The 19,895-nt window shown below is 50.6% G+C and overlaps 1 protein-coding gene across 2 annotated transcripts in view; it reads left to right on the top strand.

Moving 5' to 3' along the window:
• Positions 1 to 19,895, top strand: part of LGR6 (leucine rich repeat containing G protein-coupled receptor 6) — a 151,536-nt gene that overhangs the window by 101,053 nt on the left and 30,588 nt on the right. For both annotated transcript variants that reach the window (XM_068995745.1, XM_068995743.1), the window contains one exon: positions 8,392 to 8,463. In XM_068995745.1, the coding sequence (XP_068851846.1) occupies positions 8,392 to 8,463 (72 nt within the window). The remainder of the gene's footprint in view (positions 1 to 8,391; positions 8,464 to 19,895) is intronic.

Below are 19,895 nucleotides of genomic sequence, written 5' to 3'. Positions count from 1 at the left end.
CAACCTGCACTCAGAAAGTGAACCCATCCCTCTGGCAGCTGCTCAGGAGGGGCAGCCTTTCGATCAACAGAGGCTTGCAGGTTATCTTCCCTTTAAAAGGAACTCTACATGTGTAAATGAGCTACTTATTACTTCTTCGGCGTTGATTAGCAAGTTCAGGTGTGATTGCCAACTGGTTTGGAGCTCCTCTATCCACATGAAATGCCACCTCTAGTTTGGTAATTTGTACTGATACCAGGGTGTTAAGTAATCTCAGCATGTAGTGCCTTAGTGAAAGTTTAGCAATTATTTCCCTTTCAAAATTTAATGCGTTTACTGAGACCATCCAGCATAGAAAGTGCTTGGACAAAGCACAGTTCAGAGTTTTATTAAGCATCAATAATACTTAATGGGATGTGCTGTTTAGACAAAGTATAAAGGCTTATTTAGGAGAAAAGGAAAAAGCAACTTGAGAAAAATCAAAAAAGTAGTTTTCACCCACAATAGTGCTCATTCTGCAAGGCAACCCATGGCCACCATAATGCAACCACTTCAGTCAGCTTTAATGGCTTACTCAGTGGGTGAGCTGACATTTGGGGTTTCATTTCAGCCTCCAAAGCATGCTGCTTTCATTCCGGCTCATCCCATACTGTGGGCAAGAAGCAACTCCTTAATTAAACAGGCAAGCTTGAGAAATAAAAGTCATTGACCATTAGGTCACAAGGGAGAGAATAATGTCCCACCACATACAATTGGAAGGGAACACATGTGTGATCCTGCCAGGCTCTGTGGGACACGATGCTACATTTTTGTGGGATCACAAGTGTTTGGCAGAACTGGCCCCATAAATCTCTCCCATGCTTCCATGCAAGCCCTTGTCAACACATCACCAGTGGAAAGTCACCCAGTGTCCCTCCTGTGTCCCAAACAGGGATATGTCCCTGCTCCAGACTCACCCATCAAGCTGACAAGCAAATGCTCCCAAAAGCTGGAGAGAAGACTTTCCCTACCAGGGTGCAGATGATACATGTCCCTCCATCTGAAAATGTCTGGATTTGCAGGTAGATGGAGGATCTGGCTGCTGCCATAAACATTGGAAACTCCCAGCTACAGGGTATTAAAATGAGCCCCCAGGGGAAGAAAGCCAAGGGCAGATGTGGCTGAGCCCAGGGGAATCTCTCCTGTCCAGCCTGGTCGGTGCTCAGGGACACGGCTGACCACAGCTGAGGGCAGGAGTCTCCCAGCTGCAGAGCTCTGCTGTTCCTCCTCCACACACCTTGGGCCTTTGGCAGAACCATTTCACCATCCTGCACTGCCACAAGCACTGACATCAGAGTATCCCAGCCTCAATCTGGAATACTTTAAAGGCTCAGTGTCTGCTAATAAATTACACCTTTGTTGAGGAATTCCCTGATCTTATTCCCATCTATTGCTGCTGCAGGCTTCAAACTGGGGCTGCAGGCTGTTCAGTGAGCAGAGCCTCGTGTAAATCACTCATCATGAAATCCATGAAACTCCGTAATTGGCACATCCTTTCCCAGCTTTAATAACAAGGGCTCTGTGTGCTGGGGTGCTGGCACTGTGCTTTGATGGCAGAAGAGAGGTGGATATCTGATCAGGATAGCTCATGGCAATAGGATGTTACCTTCCAGTCTGATCTACTCAGGACCAAATGTATCTTAGTATCTGCAAGCAGAAGTAATCCTGAATACTTTTCAGCTGATGGTTTGTGTGAAGTAAAGGTTGTTTCACAAAAATCGTCACCTTTCTTGAGCATATAAGACTTTTCATTCAGCAGCCAGCATCTGAAACCCCCATGCTGCTGTGCTGACAGGCCAATAAAGTGCATGAGAGCAATTCTCAGTAGTGTCCCTCATTTCCTCTGTCAGCTGAACTCAGCAAGAAGTCTCAAGCCAGGAATCACAGCACCTCTTTCAGCTCCACTCCCCAGAGAGGCCCACAAGTAAAATCTTACATTGCCAAGAAATCCCCCATGCTGCAGATGTGTCCTTGCTGCCACATCTCTGCAGTGGGCTGCAGCTCCCTGCTCTCCTGATGTCAAAGGAGCTCTCAGCAGAGATGCTGGGATGTGTGTGGGACACAGAGTTGGAGTGACCTTTCCAAAACAGGCCAAGCAGTAGAGAGGTTTGCCCTGTAATGAGGGACCTGGATAGAGAAAATCTTCAAGTACTTTTACTTTCATCACATAGCAGAGAACCTCTTAACTTAGAGCAAATGAGGTCAAATCCAGATCTGAGAACCTTCCTTGTTTGGGTCCACAGGGAGCCTTAGCTCCTGGAAACCTATTACTGCAGGCCTGGGCTCTAGGGTGTATCACCGTGTCCCGCAGCCATAGGGAGGAGGAGGAGAGAAGATCCAGCAGGCAGGAATTGTGCAGCAAGATTGATTCATTTAATTATTTTACAAACTCTATTTTATAGACCTTTTTCTTCATAGTCTAATTGGTCAAAGGATCAGCCACCCCTGGGGGTGATTGGCTAAAATCCTCAAACATCCATTGTCAAAATATTTTTCTACTATGCCATAAACAAGACTTTTCAAGACTGCAGGTGTTTGGTTGTTTACATAACTCTGCTACCTCTTCTGTGAGAGAGAAAAGTCTCACAGGGACTTAGAAAATAGCAAGAAAATCCTTGCTAGCAGCATTTTTGTATCTACAGAAACCTCCAGGAGTCAACTTGGCCCCGTAATGGGAGCAAAAGAGATGCTCCACTCCTCTAACCTGGCCCTCACCCTTGCCTACCTGGTCAAAAAAATGGACACTGGGAAAAGTTGTTCTGGTGCCACTACCAGTTAGTTTTGCTTAACACCCTCTAATTCTCGTGCTCTGTGTCCATCTCCTCTGGGCCATTGCTGTATTTGTTACTGGCTGTTGTACCCTTCCCTCAGCTCAGCTTTTCCAGTCCCCATCCAGTTACCTGGTGTGCAACATGGAATCTCAGACTGGTTTGGGTTGGGAGGGACCTCAAAGCTCATCCTGTTCCACCCCCTGCCATGGGCAGGGACACCTTCCACTATCCCAGGGTGCTCCAAGCCCCGTCCAACCTGGCCTTGGACACTGCCAGGGATCCAGGGGCAGCCACAGCTTTTCTGGGCACCCTGTGCCAGAGCCTCCCCACCATCACAGGGAGGAATTTCTTCCCAATATCTGATCCAAATCTACCCTCTCTCAGTTTAAGAAAAAAGTCCACCCTCCTTTCCCCTTGTCCTGTTAATACCTGTCTGTGTAAAATCAGAAGTTAGTTCACATATCACACTTACTTGTTCCTTCACACCTTCAGATGGAGAGACCAAATCTGCACACTGTATCAAAGACAGAAATTAATTCTGGTTTACACCATGGTACGACGCTGTTCTGTGCCCATTCTCCCTCTTCCAGCTATCCCTGCCATTTCATTTGCTTTTTTTCATAGCTGCTGAACACCAAGACCTCTTCCCTGGAGGTATATAAAAGCCCATTAGTGTGTATGCTCCTATAAGCCTGGTTCTCCCCTCTGCTGCACTTTACATTCACACAACCTGAATATCAGCTGATAATTTATTGTCAAGGTCACTCAGCAGCACCTTCCAGCTGAAAGTGTGCTGGAAATGTGTCAATGAAGGACCTTCAGTAGAATTCCTCTTTCTTACAGTTTTTATCATTAAAGAACACAATGCAGCTCTGTCTCTAACAGAATGGTTTAGTGACTAGAAGAGAAAACTTGTTTGCAAGACTCCTGGGTTCCCATTCCCATTCTGGTCCTTGCTCTGGTGTAACTCTGGCTGGGGCTTTCAGAAGGGACCACTGCTTTTCAGCATCTTCCTTGCCTAGGAGCAAACATCAACATATCCCTGCTTTCCAGGGAAGCTAGTCACCAGTCCTTGCAGCTAACATCTGTGGGACTTGGAGCTTCCTGGCACCACAAAGCCCAGTCTGGTGCACTGGAGTGTCAGGATGAGCCTGTGAATCCCCGCTCCCACCTGTGCAAGGGAGTTACCAGTGCCTCTCTGAGAAGTTGTTGGGAACCCTGTTGGCAGGGAGTGCCAGGCATGTGCAATTCATTATCACTAAGAACAATGTTTCCTGGAACATCTGGGTCCCATTCATGAGCCTTTTAATTGGCTAAAGTGCCTTTTCTCTTGGAGGACCAAGCTCACTGCCTTGGCAAAAGTGGATTTCCTTCTCCAGCACTTGAGGAAGAAGCAAATCATGCCCCAATGCACCCTGAGAATGTCGCTTCTGATTGAGCTTTATTCTCCACCAGACAAGTCTCATGCTGGTCCTTCACTAATGGAAACAATCCATGGAATTTGCACCATTTATGGTTCAGGTTTCTCTACTTATCCATGGCCAAGTTGAGGAAAAGGACAATTTTGCCACAATAGAGATGCAAGTTCATCATGGCAATGGCTGGTCAGGGGAGAATTCATATGATGTCAGATTTGAGCTTGGTTCAAATCATCTAATGCAAATAATTGATGGAAAATGTTTGCATTTGTCCTTTTTGAGAAGAAAAAATGAAGTCATTAAAAATGAAAGCGATGGCAAATCCACCACTTCTCTTTGTAGTCTGTTCCAGTGGTTAATCATCCTTAGTGTTAAAAAAAATGTTCATATTTCCCATTTGAATTTTCTTTGGCTTTGACTTCAGACATTTTTTCTTCTTATTATTCTTTCCTCCACTCAATCACAGAATCATTTTAGTACCCAGTTTCCAACCAGGAAGTATCCTATACATTACACTGCACTCATCCCCTTGATCTTATGTAATAATCTAAACAGATTGAGCTCTTTAAGTCTCCATCCTACTTTTTTTCCAGCCCTTGGATCATTTTTATTGCTCTTCTCTGCACCCATTTCAATTCGCAACATCCAGTTACCAGTGTGGGTATCAGCACTACATTTGTCCTTCCAGATCTGCTTTCACCAGTGTACAGTGCAGATGTTGACAGGATTTCCCTTTCCTTGCCCACACAGACAAACACCTTCATTAAAGCAGGATTTAGGCACTAGCTCAACCTGCTTCCCTTCTGTGTAAGACAAATGTGCAGTCCCCTTGGAGGTGGCATTGCCACAGTTGAAGCTAATGCCTGTGTTGGACTGTCTTTCAGACTGTTCTCCAGGACCTTTTAATTCACTGGAAAAATAAATGGAAAAAGCAGTAAAATGAAAATGGAACAAATTTGACTAAGGGTGCTGCATGAGTGATGGGGAAAAAATCACATTTATTCCAAATTTCTGATAGGAAATAGTTGGCAAGGAAAGAAAATCTATCTAGAATCTGTTGTGCATTCCTTATCATGGGTCAGAGTGAATCTTGTAGGGTTTGATCTTTTTCTGCTCTGTTTCTAAATTCTCCCCACCTGAGGCACCAGCCAGGCTGCAGCCTCTCTCCCCAGCCTGTGTGGGATTCTGCAGCCACCGCTGTTTATGTTGGTTTCAGCAGGACACAGCGAGGGTTCACCTGGCAGCAGAGGAGCTCACTTGTCCCACGACACGTGGGAGCCCTTGTGCTGCTGCAGGAGCACCTGGGCCAGTCCCACCCTGCCAGGGGTCAGTGTGACAACAGCTACTGCTGCTTTCTAACAGAGGTGCGTGGCTGAGAACAGTCTGCAGGCCAGCCCACGATCCAGCACTGACTGTCCTCATCCTGGGCAAAGCTTCATCCATGGGTGGTTGCCCAAACTCATCCTCACTCCATGGGACTGACCTGCACAGCAAGAGACACAGATCCCAAAGCTCATTGCCCTTACCAAGGAGAGTGGTGGGTTCTGGCTCCAACAGCAAAGGCTTAAAGACTTGCCATGTTTTTGCATCGTAGGGGTTGTTTATAGCCCAGAATCAAGTACCTTGAGCTGCCATCAAACCAGCTGAGCTGTAATTTACAGGGCAGAATATAACGTTGTGTGGGCTGAGCTCAAATTGACAAGCACTGGAGATGTTTCAATTCCACTTGTTAAAATTTGTTTACCAGGGGAGAAAAAAAAGGCAGAATGGAAGACAGGAACGTCTTTTCAAGTGTTTACCTTTCCAGCTCTCTTGTTTCTATTATTGCCATGTGGTTGGGTAACTCTAGAGTTCAGCTTGGACAGCAAATTTTTTTATAACTCCCTTTTTTGGTTGTTCATAATTTTCTCAGCAACAAAGAACTTCCTTCGGATGATTTTCATTACTCTGCCTCCAAACAAAGCACTTTAGAGCCAAATATAAACACAGCAGGTGATTGCTTTTCTCTGCTGTCTCCTTGCCTGACTGCAGTGATAGCAGTCAGCTGCTCAGCATGTCCGAGCTCGGACAAGGTGTCCGGTCACACCATCCCAACAAAGCTCCAGGGAGCTCACACCTTCCCTGGCCTTCAGCATTCCCTTGTCCCCACACTGTCCCCTCACATGGGACAGGGGTTTGGGGCATGGGGCTCTTGTGGTACCTCTTCATGTGATCCCACAGCAACCCCAGACCCAAACCCTTTCTTTGCCAAGTGCAGTATCCAGTGCCAAAGGAACTCAAAATGGTTGGCACCACCGACTGAAGAAAAGGTGGCATGACCAGAAGCTGTTAACATTTGATGGAGGAAACCATCTGGGCTCAAACTTCTTTTCTTGTGACAAAGAGAAATTTCTCCCATAAGATTCTCATTTTGATCTCAAGTTTCTTTTCTCCTCCAAAAGTCACAATCCAAGTTTTCTTACAGGCAACATCCTTTTTCTTTTTTCCCATTTGCTCAAAGGAGCAAACATATTTTATCAGATATTTTTCCCTTCCCCTTCCTCTGAAATGTTTGCATGTTCTCATCCCAATGACAAACATCCGTCTCGGGCTGTTTCTGTTTTGCAAGCCCCTACCAAACTGCCCTAGAGCCTGGCTGTTCCTCCACTCCCAGCTTCCTCCTGTTTTACCCTAGAATATTTGGCAGTGGGAGCTGCCTGTGCTCAGCCAAACAGCTCACACTTGAATCCAGGTGGAGTGAGAGATTTTTCAAGCTGAGACACATTTAGATCAAGCAGCAAATAATGAAAAAATCATGGATCCACCTGCCAGCATGGAGCCTCCCCCAGGCTCTTGGAAGGAGGCAGCAGCGTTGGACAAAGGCTGGTGCATCCCTTGCTAGTGCTATCATGGGCATGGGACAAGAGGACCCCCATGGGGAGTGGCATGGCAGCAATTCACCACGTGGACTGGGCGTTAAAAGAGAATCTGAACTGATGGGGAAACCTGCCCTGAGAGAGCTGCCCCTCCTCAGTGGGCATTTATCACACAGACCGTGGCAGTGCAAGCATGGGCATCACTAAGGGGGTTAAGTGCAGGCTGGGCAGCAGTGGGTTGTCTTCTCCTGCTTTTCAGCAGACTTTTCTCAGACTGCTCACAAGAACTCTCTCCATGGACTTGGAGGTGCCCTTGAGTGGGATTTCAGAGGGAGACGCACAATTAGCCACAAGCTCACAGATGTAAAGGAAGTGACATGGGAAAAGCGCTGAGATGTGCACACATACACAAGGGTCTCTGATAATCCAAGATGAGGAATCCAGCGATTAAGGCCTTGGGTTTGCCAAAAGACTGAGACAGGGGAGTGAGGGATCCGTGGAAACACAGAACCCAGGACTCCAGAAACTCATCACCTACAGAGCTTCCAAGGAAAATTACCCCAGGTGGCTTTGCAGGAGCCCCCAGGATAAGGCTCCCCAGTGCCAGCGTTAAGGCTGGGAGCTCCCAAGCCTTTAAGCACTAGATGTTTGTGGCATGTAGCAGCAGGATGAAGGGGAACAGGAAAAAACTGTTTCTATGGTGCAGAGAATGTGCATCAGCCTGTGGCATGGCCCCAGCACTTCAGCCAGGCACTCTGAAGCATTGAACTGAAGACAACTCTCATTGCAATCAAACTGGAGCTGCTCCAGGAACTGGCAGGGCTTTCTTTTTTTTTTTTTTTTTTAAAGTAAAGATAATAAACTGTGACTAACAGGATGATTTTGGACTCAAAGTCTTCTTGCTGCTACTAAAGCTCCAAGGAGTCCAAATATGATTTTGTCCTTAGATAGCACCCAGTGCCCATGAACAGCTGTTGAAGCCACATGGTGGGCTGAGCCCAGGGAAGGGTGAGCTCTAGGGTGTTTCTTGAAGCTTCTTGCTTAAGCATGTTCATCCACAGCCACCTGGTAGCTGTAAAGGTGGAGATCTCAGGGAAATTCCTACATCAGCCTGGAATTCCTGACTGGAATGGGAGCTCTGTAGCTGCTCTGCAAGCACTACTGCACCCAGCATGTGTCTCGTGGGGTAAGAGAGGGAACCCTATGAGTGCCCTTGGCATCCCAGCCCAGGCTGTGGTCAGCTTACGTCCAGGATGTTCTGGACCACAGCTCAGACCAAAGGAAAAGGTCATCTTGCACCCCCACTGACCATCTCTGTTTTGTCCACAGGCATCTGCACAACAACCGGATCCAGAGCCTGGGAGCCAAAGGCTTTGATGGGCTGCACAGCCTGGAAACCCTGTGAGTCCCCTGTTTTATTCTCTGTCCTAAAGACATGGGCTGTGTTCATCCCCCAGCACAGCATGCAGGAAAGGGGGGCAGCCCCCACGTGTCACTGGTCACCATGCACTGGGGGCAGCAGCAGGGCTGGCTCCAGGCACCAGCACGAGTGGATGCCCAGGGCATGATGCTCACTGGGGACTGAGAGCCTGGGCTTTCCTCCTGTGGCTGTGCAAGCTGGTCAGGCTGTGCTGCTGCTGCAGGGGGATCTGTGCATGTGGCCAGTGTGGCTGGCAAGGGGTTCTGAGGCCCTGGACACCAGTCTAGTCCAGGTGCAATCCCAAGAGCTTGGATGCGTGCCCTACTCAGGGAGTGTCTCCTTCCTCAGCATATGGGCATGGTCCTAAAGCCTCCCCAACACCTGACCACCAGAACAAGGGGTTGTCTTGAGTTTGGGGCCTGTAAAGTCCTCAGGGGTCTGTGGGGTATCTCTGTTTGAGACGATCTCATGTCTCCTGGCATCACCCATCGCCAGCTGACTTCATTTTGCACCATGTGCTTGGCATGGCTGGGAAACAATCCATCAGAAGACTGCAGGGAGGATGGGAAGCAGGAGTAAACTCACCTCCAGGACACATCTTCAGGAAGGTAGATTGAGATTGGATAGTAGGAAGAAATTCTTGGCTGTTAGGATGCTGAGGCCCTGGCACAGGGTGCCCAGAGAAGCTGTGGCTGCCCCATCCCTGGGAGTGTCCGAGGCCAGGCTGGATGGGGCTTGGAGCAACCTGGGATAGTGGAAGGTGGAATGAGATGGGCTTTGAGGTCCCTTCCAAGCCAAACTATTCCATGGCTCTGCAATTAGCAGCAAGGGGCTCACCTTGAACTGAAGGAGATTTTCATCCCACAGCCTGGCCACACATTCCCTGTGCTGTGACAGCTGCATGAATGGCCTGTGCCTCATGCGCTGTGTGTTGGCCCAGGAGGAAACATAAACAAGCAAACAAATAAATTGAGGCTCTGAAAGACTGGAAGAGGTGCCTGATGCCTTCGATTGTGCAGAAACATCTCCCTTCGTGCAGGCTTGGGGTCAGAGTCAGGCCCTTGCTTCCTGCCAAGAGAACTAGGGGGTCTGGGTCATGGCAAAAGGAGATGCTGCTTCCCAGCATTCAAGTGCCACTCAAGGAGACAGGGCCCCTCTGTGCCCAGCACGATGCCAACAGCAGCTATCGGGCAAGAGTGGCAGCAGCAGGCAAACCCTTGGTCCCCAGACACACTCCTCAGGGCAGGACCATGACACGCATTGTCTCTTCCTTGCAGACTGGCAGATCCTGGGACCACCCAGAAGGGCTCAGCTGGGGAGAGGTTGAACTGTGCCAGGGGTGGGAGGCTGATGCATGGTCTCCTCTGGTGACCCACGGGTCCCAGCTTGGCTTTCTCCCCAGTCATTTCTGGTGGTCACAGGCAAATATGTGAGGGCAGAGATGTGGCACCCAGGCAGCACAAAGGCAGGCGAGCTGCAGGAGGAAGCAGAGAACTCCCTGATGGAAGAAAACCTGCTTTGGTCTACAGCTGTAGCAGACATGCAGCAACATCCCAGCCTGCATCTGGGCAACCCTTCTCTGCAGCCAGGGTGGTTAGAGATCCTGCTGCCCATCCCAAGCAGGATGGAGCTGCAGAGGAAAAGACGGCCCCTTGTTTGCTGTGGGAAAGACTAAAGGGTTTCATAGCCCTGGGAGATAATTCTGTTTCCACAGACATTTGTGATGAAAGCTCATTTTCCCTCTCTTCCACTCTCCTCCCACTCTCACACTTTCTTTGCCTTTTGCTGCTCATCCGAGGTGTCGCCCAGCACTTGGGGAGCTCCATGTCCCCTGTCCTTGCTCCCCATCCCCGCGGGGACAGGACTGTGCAGCAATGCAGGGACTCTGGAGCACTGCAGCAGTGCAAACGCTGTCTCTGCTGGTGCTGATCAGGCAGCCCTGGGAGGATCCGACCTCCAAAGGTGGTCCCGTTGAAGCAGGGCTCTGCCTGTGCCCAGGCTCTGCCCGTGCCAAGGCTCTGCCCATGTCCAGGCTCTGCCCGTGCCCAGGCTCTGCCCGTGCCCAGGCTCTGACCGTGTCCAGGCTCTGCCCGTGTCCAGACTGTGCCCATGTCCAGGCTCTGCCCGTGCCCAGGCTCTGCCCGTGTCCAGACTCTGCCCGTGTCCAGACTCTGCCCGTGCCAAGGTTCTGCCCATGTCCAGACTGTGCCCGTGTCCAGGCTCTGCCCATGTCCAGACTCTGCCCATGTCCAGGCTCTGCCCGTGCCAAGGTTCTGCCCATGTCCAGACTGTGCCCATGTCGAGGCTCTGCCCGTGCCCAGACTCTGCCCATGCCCAGGCTCTGCCCATGTCCAGGCTCTGCGGGACGCGCTGGTGCGTGAGTGTCCCACAGCCCCACCCTACACAGCTGCCTGTCCACAGCAAGGACAGTGCCGTGGCAGAGAGATCCAGGCTCTCCATGCTCTCCTCCACATCTGATCGCCCTGAAGAAGTGTCCTCCAGAGAGGCCTTCTGCTCCTCCTGGCCTGAGAATCCAATTCTCACCATCAGGCCAGCAAGCATTCCGATTCAGTGATCCTTGAGGAACGCGTGTTCCTCAAGTGGAGCCACCCCCCATGCTGATCCTTAGCATCCTTTGGTCTGCTGACCAAAGCTGGACAAGCTCTGGGACAAAAATTTGCCAAGCTTTTGGCTGCACCGTCCCAGCCTAGACCTGCACCTACCTACCACCTCTCGGCTTCTGTGCATGTGGAGACGATTACAGGCTCCACATTTACCCTTTACTCAAATTATGATTACATTCTGTTGACAGCACTTAGCACATTTTCTTGGGCTTGTGGAGGCCAAACTGTGCTCTCAGTTACCCCGTGGGCGTTACCTCCTGGAAGGCAGCAGGATGGTAAGGGTTGGTGAAGACAGAAATTTCTCCAGGGTTCCTAAAATGAGTATTTGTGGCCAGATGCTGATTATAAACCAGGCACAATAGTTGAAGAACTGTAAAATTTGAGAGGAAAACATTGTTTCAGGTTTTTCAGAAGAGCCTGGGAAGTTTTAGGTGCAAAAACCTCTGTTTCCCTAAGGGAAATATTTCTTCTCATATTCAGCTAGACAGTAAAACTTCTATTTTTATTAAATGCCAAAACCCTAAGAGAAGCAGCAGCCACTGCCCCATGCAGGTCTCAGCAACATGAGAGCTGTGTAAGTACAACCACACCGCTCACCTGCCCCAAGTCCCAGCATTCCTGCAAAAACAGATCCCAGTGGAGCATCTTTGTTCTTGGAGAAGGCTTGGCCCTGATATTTCAGGAGGGCAGCAAATCTAGAAAGAGGTGAAGCCAGATGAATGACTTCACATTTCCCTTGCATTGACCTGCAGCTTCTGTGCACAAGTCAGCTCTGCCAAGTGCACAGCGGCTCTGTGTTCCCCACACTGATGGGGGGACAGGCAGATGTGCAGCACCCACCAGGTCAAACACCAGCATGCAGCTGGATAAAGCAGCTCCAAGAAAATTTTCTCTTTCAGGGCAAGACCTGGCTGTTCAGCAGCCGCCCCCCCAGCCTTCTCTTGCTGGGAAGGAAAGCTGGCAGGTAGGCTGGAAGCAAGTCAGAGCAGCCTGGGCCAGATTCCCAAAGGGGTTTCGAAACAGCTCTGTAAATCAGTGAGATTCCCTCTCCAGTTCTCATCAGCCTGAGAGATGACACAAAACAACCCTGCAGGGCTGTGGGAAGAAGCCCCAAGCTGAGCCATGAAACCAGGCATTAGATGGTCAGAAGGGGAGAAGCTTGGCATTTTTTAGCCCTTTCCCAAAGACATGGAGCAAATAAGAGAGTAAATATGCTGATGTGACACATTCTTCCTGTAGCCCCTTCAGGTAATGGCCTCGATCCTGTACACAAGCTGTAAGGTCAGGGGATGCCCACAGGAAATGCAGGGAGCAGCCAGCACTGCCCCATGAGCAGGGATTGATATACCGAGGGTGTAATATTGAAATACCAAGGGAAGGACATCCATTACCCATTGGCATGGCCAGAGGGAAAGGCCTGTGGCCAAGGTGAATGTTTGGACCACTGCAAATGGCCTGGCAAATGGCCTGGCACAGTGGGGTGAGGGAATCCCGAGAGGGTGAGGAGTGGGGAGGTGAAATGAAAAAGAGTCAAGAGAAGCACCATCTTTTGCAAGAAGTAGGTGCAAGGCATGCCAAGAGCTGAGACCGCAGACACACTGCTCTTCACATCACTTCCCTGCTCCAGATTTGCCTTGTCAGACCCGGCCCGTGGTGCATTGTCCTTTGGGGTGTTTAACATGTGCTGTAAAACACCTGGCAGTGTAACCTGCTTCTGCCATTTGGATGGAAAGATCCTGACTTCGACATTTCCTGATTGTTTTAGACTTAATTTCTCAGTCTTTAACAATGCAGCAAGAAGGGCAAGGGGGATTAGACACCTTCTAGTGGGAGGTGTCCCTGCCATGGCAGGGGCTTGAACTCAGATGATCTTTAAGGTCCCTTCCAACCCAAACCATCCCATGATTCTCTGAGGAGACTTGTGTGTCATTAACCCGGTGAGGAGGAGTGCTCATGGAAGAACTGATGGAAGGAGCAGTTCAGCTGCAGCCAGGAGCATCGCTGCAGTGACAGAGACTGATTCTTGGGAACACTCAGACCTTGTGCTCAGGGCTGGGGGCAGAGTGCCAGGGACAACGTGGCTGCAGTTTCAGAGGAACAGCAAGGGAAAACTGCCATGCAAAGGCCTGCATGGTGCTAACAGAGGGGCCAGGTTCCCCACTGCTGTATGAGGAGTTTCTCATGAGGGGATCCCTGTGACATTAATTCCCACAATGAGGCTGGTCTCAAGCCCAGGTTTCCTCCTTACCACCTTCACCTGGAAAGCTGAGCAGTTTCCTGAGGTCCCTGAGCTTTGCTATCAGTCTGAACACAGTCTAAAGGCTGATTAATAATTGCCTCATACCTCATAGTGCTCAACTTTGGCCTCATCAGGTAGATTGTGGTAACATTGGATTTATCCCTCTGTGTCCCTGAAATATGAATATTTCATGGATCAGAGATGAAGGGGAAGGGGAATGAGTGAAGGTCCCCTCGCACAACCAAGCTCCAGGTCACTGCTCTGTGCAGAGGGATGGAAGGGGAAGGTGACGTGAACCTGTGCAGCCATCGGTGTTTGAGTGTGTGTGTGCAGGGCCTCAGAGATAGCCATGGGGAGGGCAGCTGAATTTCAGAGCTGGCCCCAAACTCTCACTCCAAACACCAGCACACACAGACCATCATTCAGCATTTCCACCTTGCCTGCTATTAGGCAGGCCTCAGCCCTCGGTGTCCCCACGGCAGAGCAGAGCAGAGCCCAGAGAGCAAGTGCAGAGAGCAGCTGGAAGGCAACAGAGGCTCCTCGTGGATCTTCCCAAATCTTCCACCAAAGCAGCTGTGGAAGGAACTCATTGAAAATGCCCTTGGGATGGGATCTTTGCTTTGAAGGAAAGGGGAAAGCATTTTTCCTCCCATCAGGACTGTTTTGTCCAAGCAAGGAGAGGTGTGGTGGCCCTGGGGGCTGACTGTCACACACACACACAGCCGGGAGCCTGGTGAGGCAGGTCCCTGGGACCTCTGGGATGAGGTAGGTTGGCAGCAGCAGCGGCTCTGGCAGGTCTGTGCTCTCAGGTGTGGCTCAGGTGGGCTGGCAGTGCCGAGCAGCACCCTGGCAAGGGATGTGCAGGGTCTCCCACCACAAAAGTCACCTCATCTTCCCCAACAGCTGCTCAGAGCTCTCTCTGGAGCTCTTGAGGCAAAGGGAAAAATGCAAAAGTAAGAGCTGTGGCCCTGCCAGTGGGCCTGTCATGGACACGGCCGAGTCCCACAGAGCAAGGACCGAAGGCAGGGCCAGGGCTCCTCCTGCCTTGGCACTCACACGGAGCAGACCCTGGTGCTGGCAGAGACAGAAAGCGTGTCCTGGCAGTGTCCTGCCCTCCCAGCCCCCAGCAGGGCCAAGGTGGCTCCCGGGGCAGAGGCAGGGCTGGGAAAGGAACGGCTGCTCCCCAGGACCGGCTCAAAATGCTGGAGGCCTCCGGGCTACAGCCAAAATAGCAACAATCAGCCCCAGAAGCGCTGCTCCTCTGGGAAATCTCCAGCCCATCTCTGACACGGACGTGAAGAGGAACCAGTTCAGAGAGGCCATGCAGGCCTCACCCATCCCCTCCACCTGAGATGACCCCGCTGTTTCCTCTCTCCCTGGATTCTCCCTCCCCATCCACATCCCTGCCAGCTCCTCCGCCCATCAGACAAAGGAGATAAATCACTTGGAAAGAGCAAATCTCCATTCATTTAAAAACCTTTTAATTTATTTTTTAAAAATAGCACTAATAAATTAAAAACATCTCCCAGAACGGCTGAATCCAAAACCCTCTGGCTCCAGGCATTTTATCTGCCTAACCTTGCCTCACAGGAAATGCCCTTACCACAGCACCCGTCCCATTATCCGGGTAATTAGTGGAGTCTGTAAATGCAGAGCAGAGCTGGAACCTACCAACTCCTCTGGAGAGTTGGATTTTCTATAGGAGAAAAAAAAAAAAAAAAGAAAGAAAATTAATATAAAGTGCACCTTGGGCAATGAAGGCAGGAAGAAGGAAATGGGAAATATCTCCAGTACAGCTCATGCTAGGGTTGTTTAACACTTTAATGGCCAGGCAGGCTCTGCTGTTCTCCTGGAAAACTGTCTGCCAAAATTCTACCTTGCTCCTCTAGTGGATTTTTCTCCATCAGCATGTTTAATTTGAAGCCTTTTGTGCAGTTTCTTGATACTAATCCCAAATTTGTGCAATTCCCAGAGCAGCTGATGGATTTGACCCCTCAGGGATGCCCTGTTTGCTGCACTGAGCGTCTTCCTCAGCATCCTGATGCTCCAGCCCTGCAGGGCCAGCATGGGTCCCCAGCTCATCAGCTTGATTGTACGATCCCAACCTGCCCTGCCAGAGGATGGAAGGGACTTCAGGAGAGGCTTAGGTACCCAGATTGAGGGGATGGAAAAGGGAAGGGGACACGGCTTTTTGGAAAGAGGGCCACAGCTGAGGGCCCTGGTTGCATGGGTCCCTGTTCCTGGTTCCAGAACAGAGCTAAGAAGTTCATTGTCTGCTCTGATCATTGTGTAAGTGGAAAGTGACTTTTCCAAACAGAGAAAGTCACCTGTCAAACTGAACTGGCACTGACCAGGAGCACAGAGATCAGACCCTGTGTCTCCTTGGGCCCTGCTCCCAGTTTGCTGCAGGGGCCTGGAATGTGCCCTCCCTGGTGCAGCTCAGCTCTGAACCAGTCGGTACCTTGTAACCAGGCTGAGCTTTGGCAGAACACAACCCCAGTCAGACATGACATTTTGCAGGTTTATAAAGAAAAAAAAGAGAGGAAGTGAATGTGCTTCAGGTAAAAGGCTACTTCTGGGGCCACTGCACTTTTCCATGGCTCCACTGTAAGGCTCATCTCCATCGCAGGACTCTGCCTGTTCTCCCTTTGCCCACCAAATCCTCACACCCCCCTCTTGCACCTGGCCAGCTCTCCAGCCTGGCTTCCCCCACTGCTGATCTTGCAATGACCAACACCACTGAGGCTCTCCAAGCTCCAACCTCTGGGTCTGCAGACATGCTGTGACCCATCAGAGGTCCTCAGCCCCTCTGACTCTTCGAGCTCCCGTTTGCCCAAAGCCTTTCCCTGTTCCTAGAGCCTTTCCTGGAGCAGGTGCCCGTGCCTCTGCCTCCCAAGGTGTGTGAGTGTGAATTGATGCCCGTGCAAAGGAGGAGAGACCCTTGCAGGCAGCAGAACGGCAGCAGAGGCAGCTGGGGGCACATTTTCACCACAGATGTGCTGATGCACAGAAGTTCTGCCTCCATCCCACACTCCCTCCTACCAGCAGCAGAGCTCCAGGGGCTGATCCCCAGCCATTTGTGCACCTCGAGGAACAGGTAGAAATCCCCAGCTTCTTTCCTGCAGTTGGGGAATGCTCTGCTCTAGACCAGGCTTCCTCGAGCCTTGCCTTCCTCTCCAGCCTGGCAAAGAGCAGCCTCCTCCTGAGCCATCAGCTCCGTGGATGTTTCTGTGTGTCCCCGGTCAGCACCTTTGTGTCTGAATGTGCAGGGCAGTGTTAAAGACATCAAACGTTGATCCATTGCCTTAGAGAACAGACAGGAGTCCTGGGTGGAACAGCCACACACTGGACACTGCTGGGATTTGCAGTGGAGATCAGAGCTGTACTGGGAGGGATTGGTGGCTGCAAGGGTACAAGGCACAACCCAAGACAGTCCCCCCATCCCAGCAATGGTCCACCAGTGCTACAGAAACCCGGTGAAGTGCTGCAGCACCGTGTCAGGGAGAGGCTGAGACGTTTCCAGGCCAGGCTGTCAGAATGAATCCTCGTTCAGAGATTGCTGCTTGCTCCTGGCAGGAATCATGTACCCGACGTATCTGACAACCTTCCCACAGTGGGCAGCCCATCTCTGCTCCTTTGGGACACACATGCACTCCCTCAAGTTCCATCATAGCCTGGCTTCTTATAACTTGCAAAAAAAAGGGGTTTTCTAGGACATGATTAATTTCCCAATGGAAACACTGACCCTAGCAGATGGATCCCATGTTGGGCCATTTCTCTCTCTGGTTCACATGAACATCCCCCTCTTGCATGGTCTGGAGCCAGAGAAGTGCTCCCTGTCCTTCCACATCCCCCTTCCCTCCCCTCACTTATTAGAGGCACTGGCAGCCTCTCATGCCCCAGGCTGAGCTCGGCTCACACTCACTGCATGCCACTGCCAGGACAGCGGGGTGTGGGCTGATGCTACACAACACAAGGTGCTGGAAGCATTCTAAAAACACTCAGGATGCTTAGGGACATGGTTTAGTGTGGGGTTAATGGTTGGACTCGATCTTGGCTTTTCCAACCTTAGTGAATCTGTGATTCCATAAATTATGGCACCTGATTGTGCAATTGCTTTTCATATTTGAACTCATCTGGCAGCTCAGCCACGAGCCATGATTGGATATATGGAGTCTGGGTAAAGCTGTCTGGCCAGTGCTGGGCAAGAGGTCAAACTACATGGTCCCCATGGCCCCCTTGGGCTTCCAGACTACCAATTAAATCATTTCCAGTGCTTGATTTGCCCACAGTAACCAGCACAACTAGCAGAGGCAGTAATTACATTTACTGGCAGCTTGATGAGGTGCCAGCACAGGACAGGTGGAAATGCAGGTCCTCAGAGGAGGCTGCACAAAGTCCCCTCCAGGCACCGTGGTAACATCTCCAACTCCACTGGGACTGAAATAGTCAGCAAATGTCCCATCTACAGCTTCTAATCTCACTTCATCTTCAGGTTTATTAGCTGCAAATTTGTGGTGTTTTGTGGCTTATGGAAGAATTTATAGTACTATATAATTTTATTTTTTTTGGCTTCCTGTGTGGAACCACTAATAGTCCCTAACAGGCAGAAAATTGACCTGAGACTCTTTCCCTTCCTTCTCTCCTTTTGGCAGGACTGAAGATATTAATAGTTCCAGGCTGCTTGCTGTCAGCTTCAAATCACCCTGGCAGTTAAAGCCCAAAATAACTGGGCCTTTGATGTCAACTTACTTTTATTTCTAAATAAACAACAGGGTTGGTTAAGGTCTTCCAAATATGAAGCTATAGGCTCCCTCTAGCAACAGCAACAATGGAAAGCCAGCCAGTTCACTGTGTCTTGGGCAGACGGGATGACCTTTCAGAGGCTTTCATTTCAAGTGGAAGAACAGACAAGGCTCCTCTTGCCATCCCACTGTCATGCTAGAGCTGGTAACTTTGAGCCCAGCTGAGGAAAGGGATTATTCATAGTCACTGCTCTTGCACATCAGTTCTGAACCTCTTGCCTTACTGATTTCACTTTCAATAGCCCTTGATAATGGGAAAAACTTGCTTATGCCAGGCTCTTTATTTCTAGTTTCTTTTTTGTTATGAGGCCTCCTACTGTTTGGCATAGGCATGGCCATGGTGCGTTGCCATCCTTCCACCAAGTAACGCTGCCATTGATCTGCATTGTGCCAAAAAGGACAGCACTCCACAGCCAGGAAACCCCACATGTAGCACACAAAGCCTTGGGTCGGACCCTAGAGCTGGGACAGCACTGCCAGGTCCAGCTTCCTTGGGCCAAGAGGCCTCCTGGGCCATCCCAGGCTGTGCCACAGCAGTGCAGTGGGAGGAGTGAAGTGGCTTTTTGCAGCTTTCCCTGCATCATTCCAAATCTGGAAGCAGTGGGAAAGTGTCAGAGTGTGGAGCTGGGGACGCAAAGCATTGCCTGAGTACCTCAGATAAGGCAGGGAGAGGAAGGGGACCCTTCAAGGTGTTTGCTATGGCACTTCCATTTTCTGCATCCACCAGCTCCTGGAGAGGGTTTGTGAATGATGGGCAGTTCACTGACGTGCTCAGTGGAGGAAATTTTGTGGCCACTGGAATCAAAAAGCAAAATCATCCCTGAGCCACTGAGCCATGAGTCCTTCCAATGTGCCTTGACCCTGTGCTGGGGAAGAAGCTCCAGAGACTCACCATGGGGCACATGGGCTGGGCCAAATTCCCCATGGGAGAGCAGGCAGAGAGGAGATGTCTGGGACAGATGGAGCCCTGCTAGCACCTGTGCAAAGACCTGAGGACTGAATTTCACTAAATGAACAGAAACTTCCCCACTGACAGGAACACCACAGCGGGGGTTGAATGCTGTTTCTGGGTCATTGATTGGACCAGAGCCCAACTCCAGTTCTGTGAAAGAAGGACAAGGGACAGGGAATTTTTTCTCACATCATGGTTTGGGTCTGAGCTTTGGGAAGAGTGCAGGGAAAAGATGACACCTGAGGACCATCCTGAGTGCTGGTTTCTTCCAGCCCCCTCCAGCCAGCTGGACCCCATGAACTGGGCAGAGCTTGGCCAGGAGCAGCACTGGAGACAAGTCAGGGCGGTGAGAGCAGCACACGATCCAGAGCAGCCACCCACAAGCAGCACTCAGGGACCTGTTCCCCAGAACAGCTGGGTTGTTTTCCAGGAGGGAGGCTCACCTCCCCAAAACCCAGGAAGCACGGGCAGGAGCGAGCACAGGCACATTGTCTCCTCTGAATAGAGCAGGGTTGCTGGCAGCTGGGATGGAGCAGCATGACTACACCTGGTTGCATTTCCACTTTCCAACAAGCCCAGTGTCTGCCAGCATTCCAAGATGGGCTTTTACCCAACGGGAACACAATGAATGCTCTTTGTATCTGTCAAGTGCACAGGGGAGGGAGGCCCCGGGATGCTGCCAGGGCTAGGAACGGTGTGTGTTCGCTCAGGAAGAGCTGGTCTTGTACATACTTGCACACATGCAGAGGTACAAACAGAACCTTCATCTGCTGATGAAAGACCAGCCTGCCTG

The sequence above is a fragment of the Aphelocoma coerulescens genome, chromosome 26 (assembly GCF_041296385.1).
Source record: "Aphelocoma coerulescens isolate FSJ_1873_10779 chromosome 26, UR_Acoe_1.0, whole genome shotgun sequence".
Taxonomy (NCBI): domain Eukaryota; kingdom Metazoa; phylum Chordata; class Aves; order Passeriformes; family Corvidae; genus Aphelocoma; species Aphelocoma coerulescens.
Note: the sequence above shows the minus strand (reverse complement) of the source record. Positions and strands in the feature narration are given on the sequence as shown.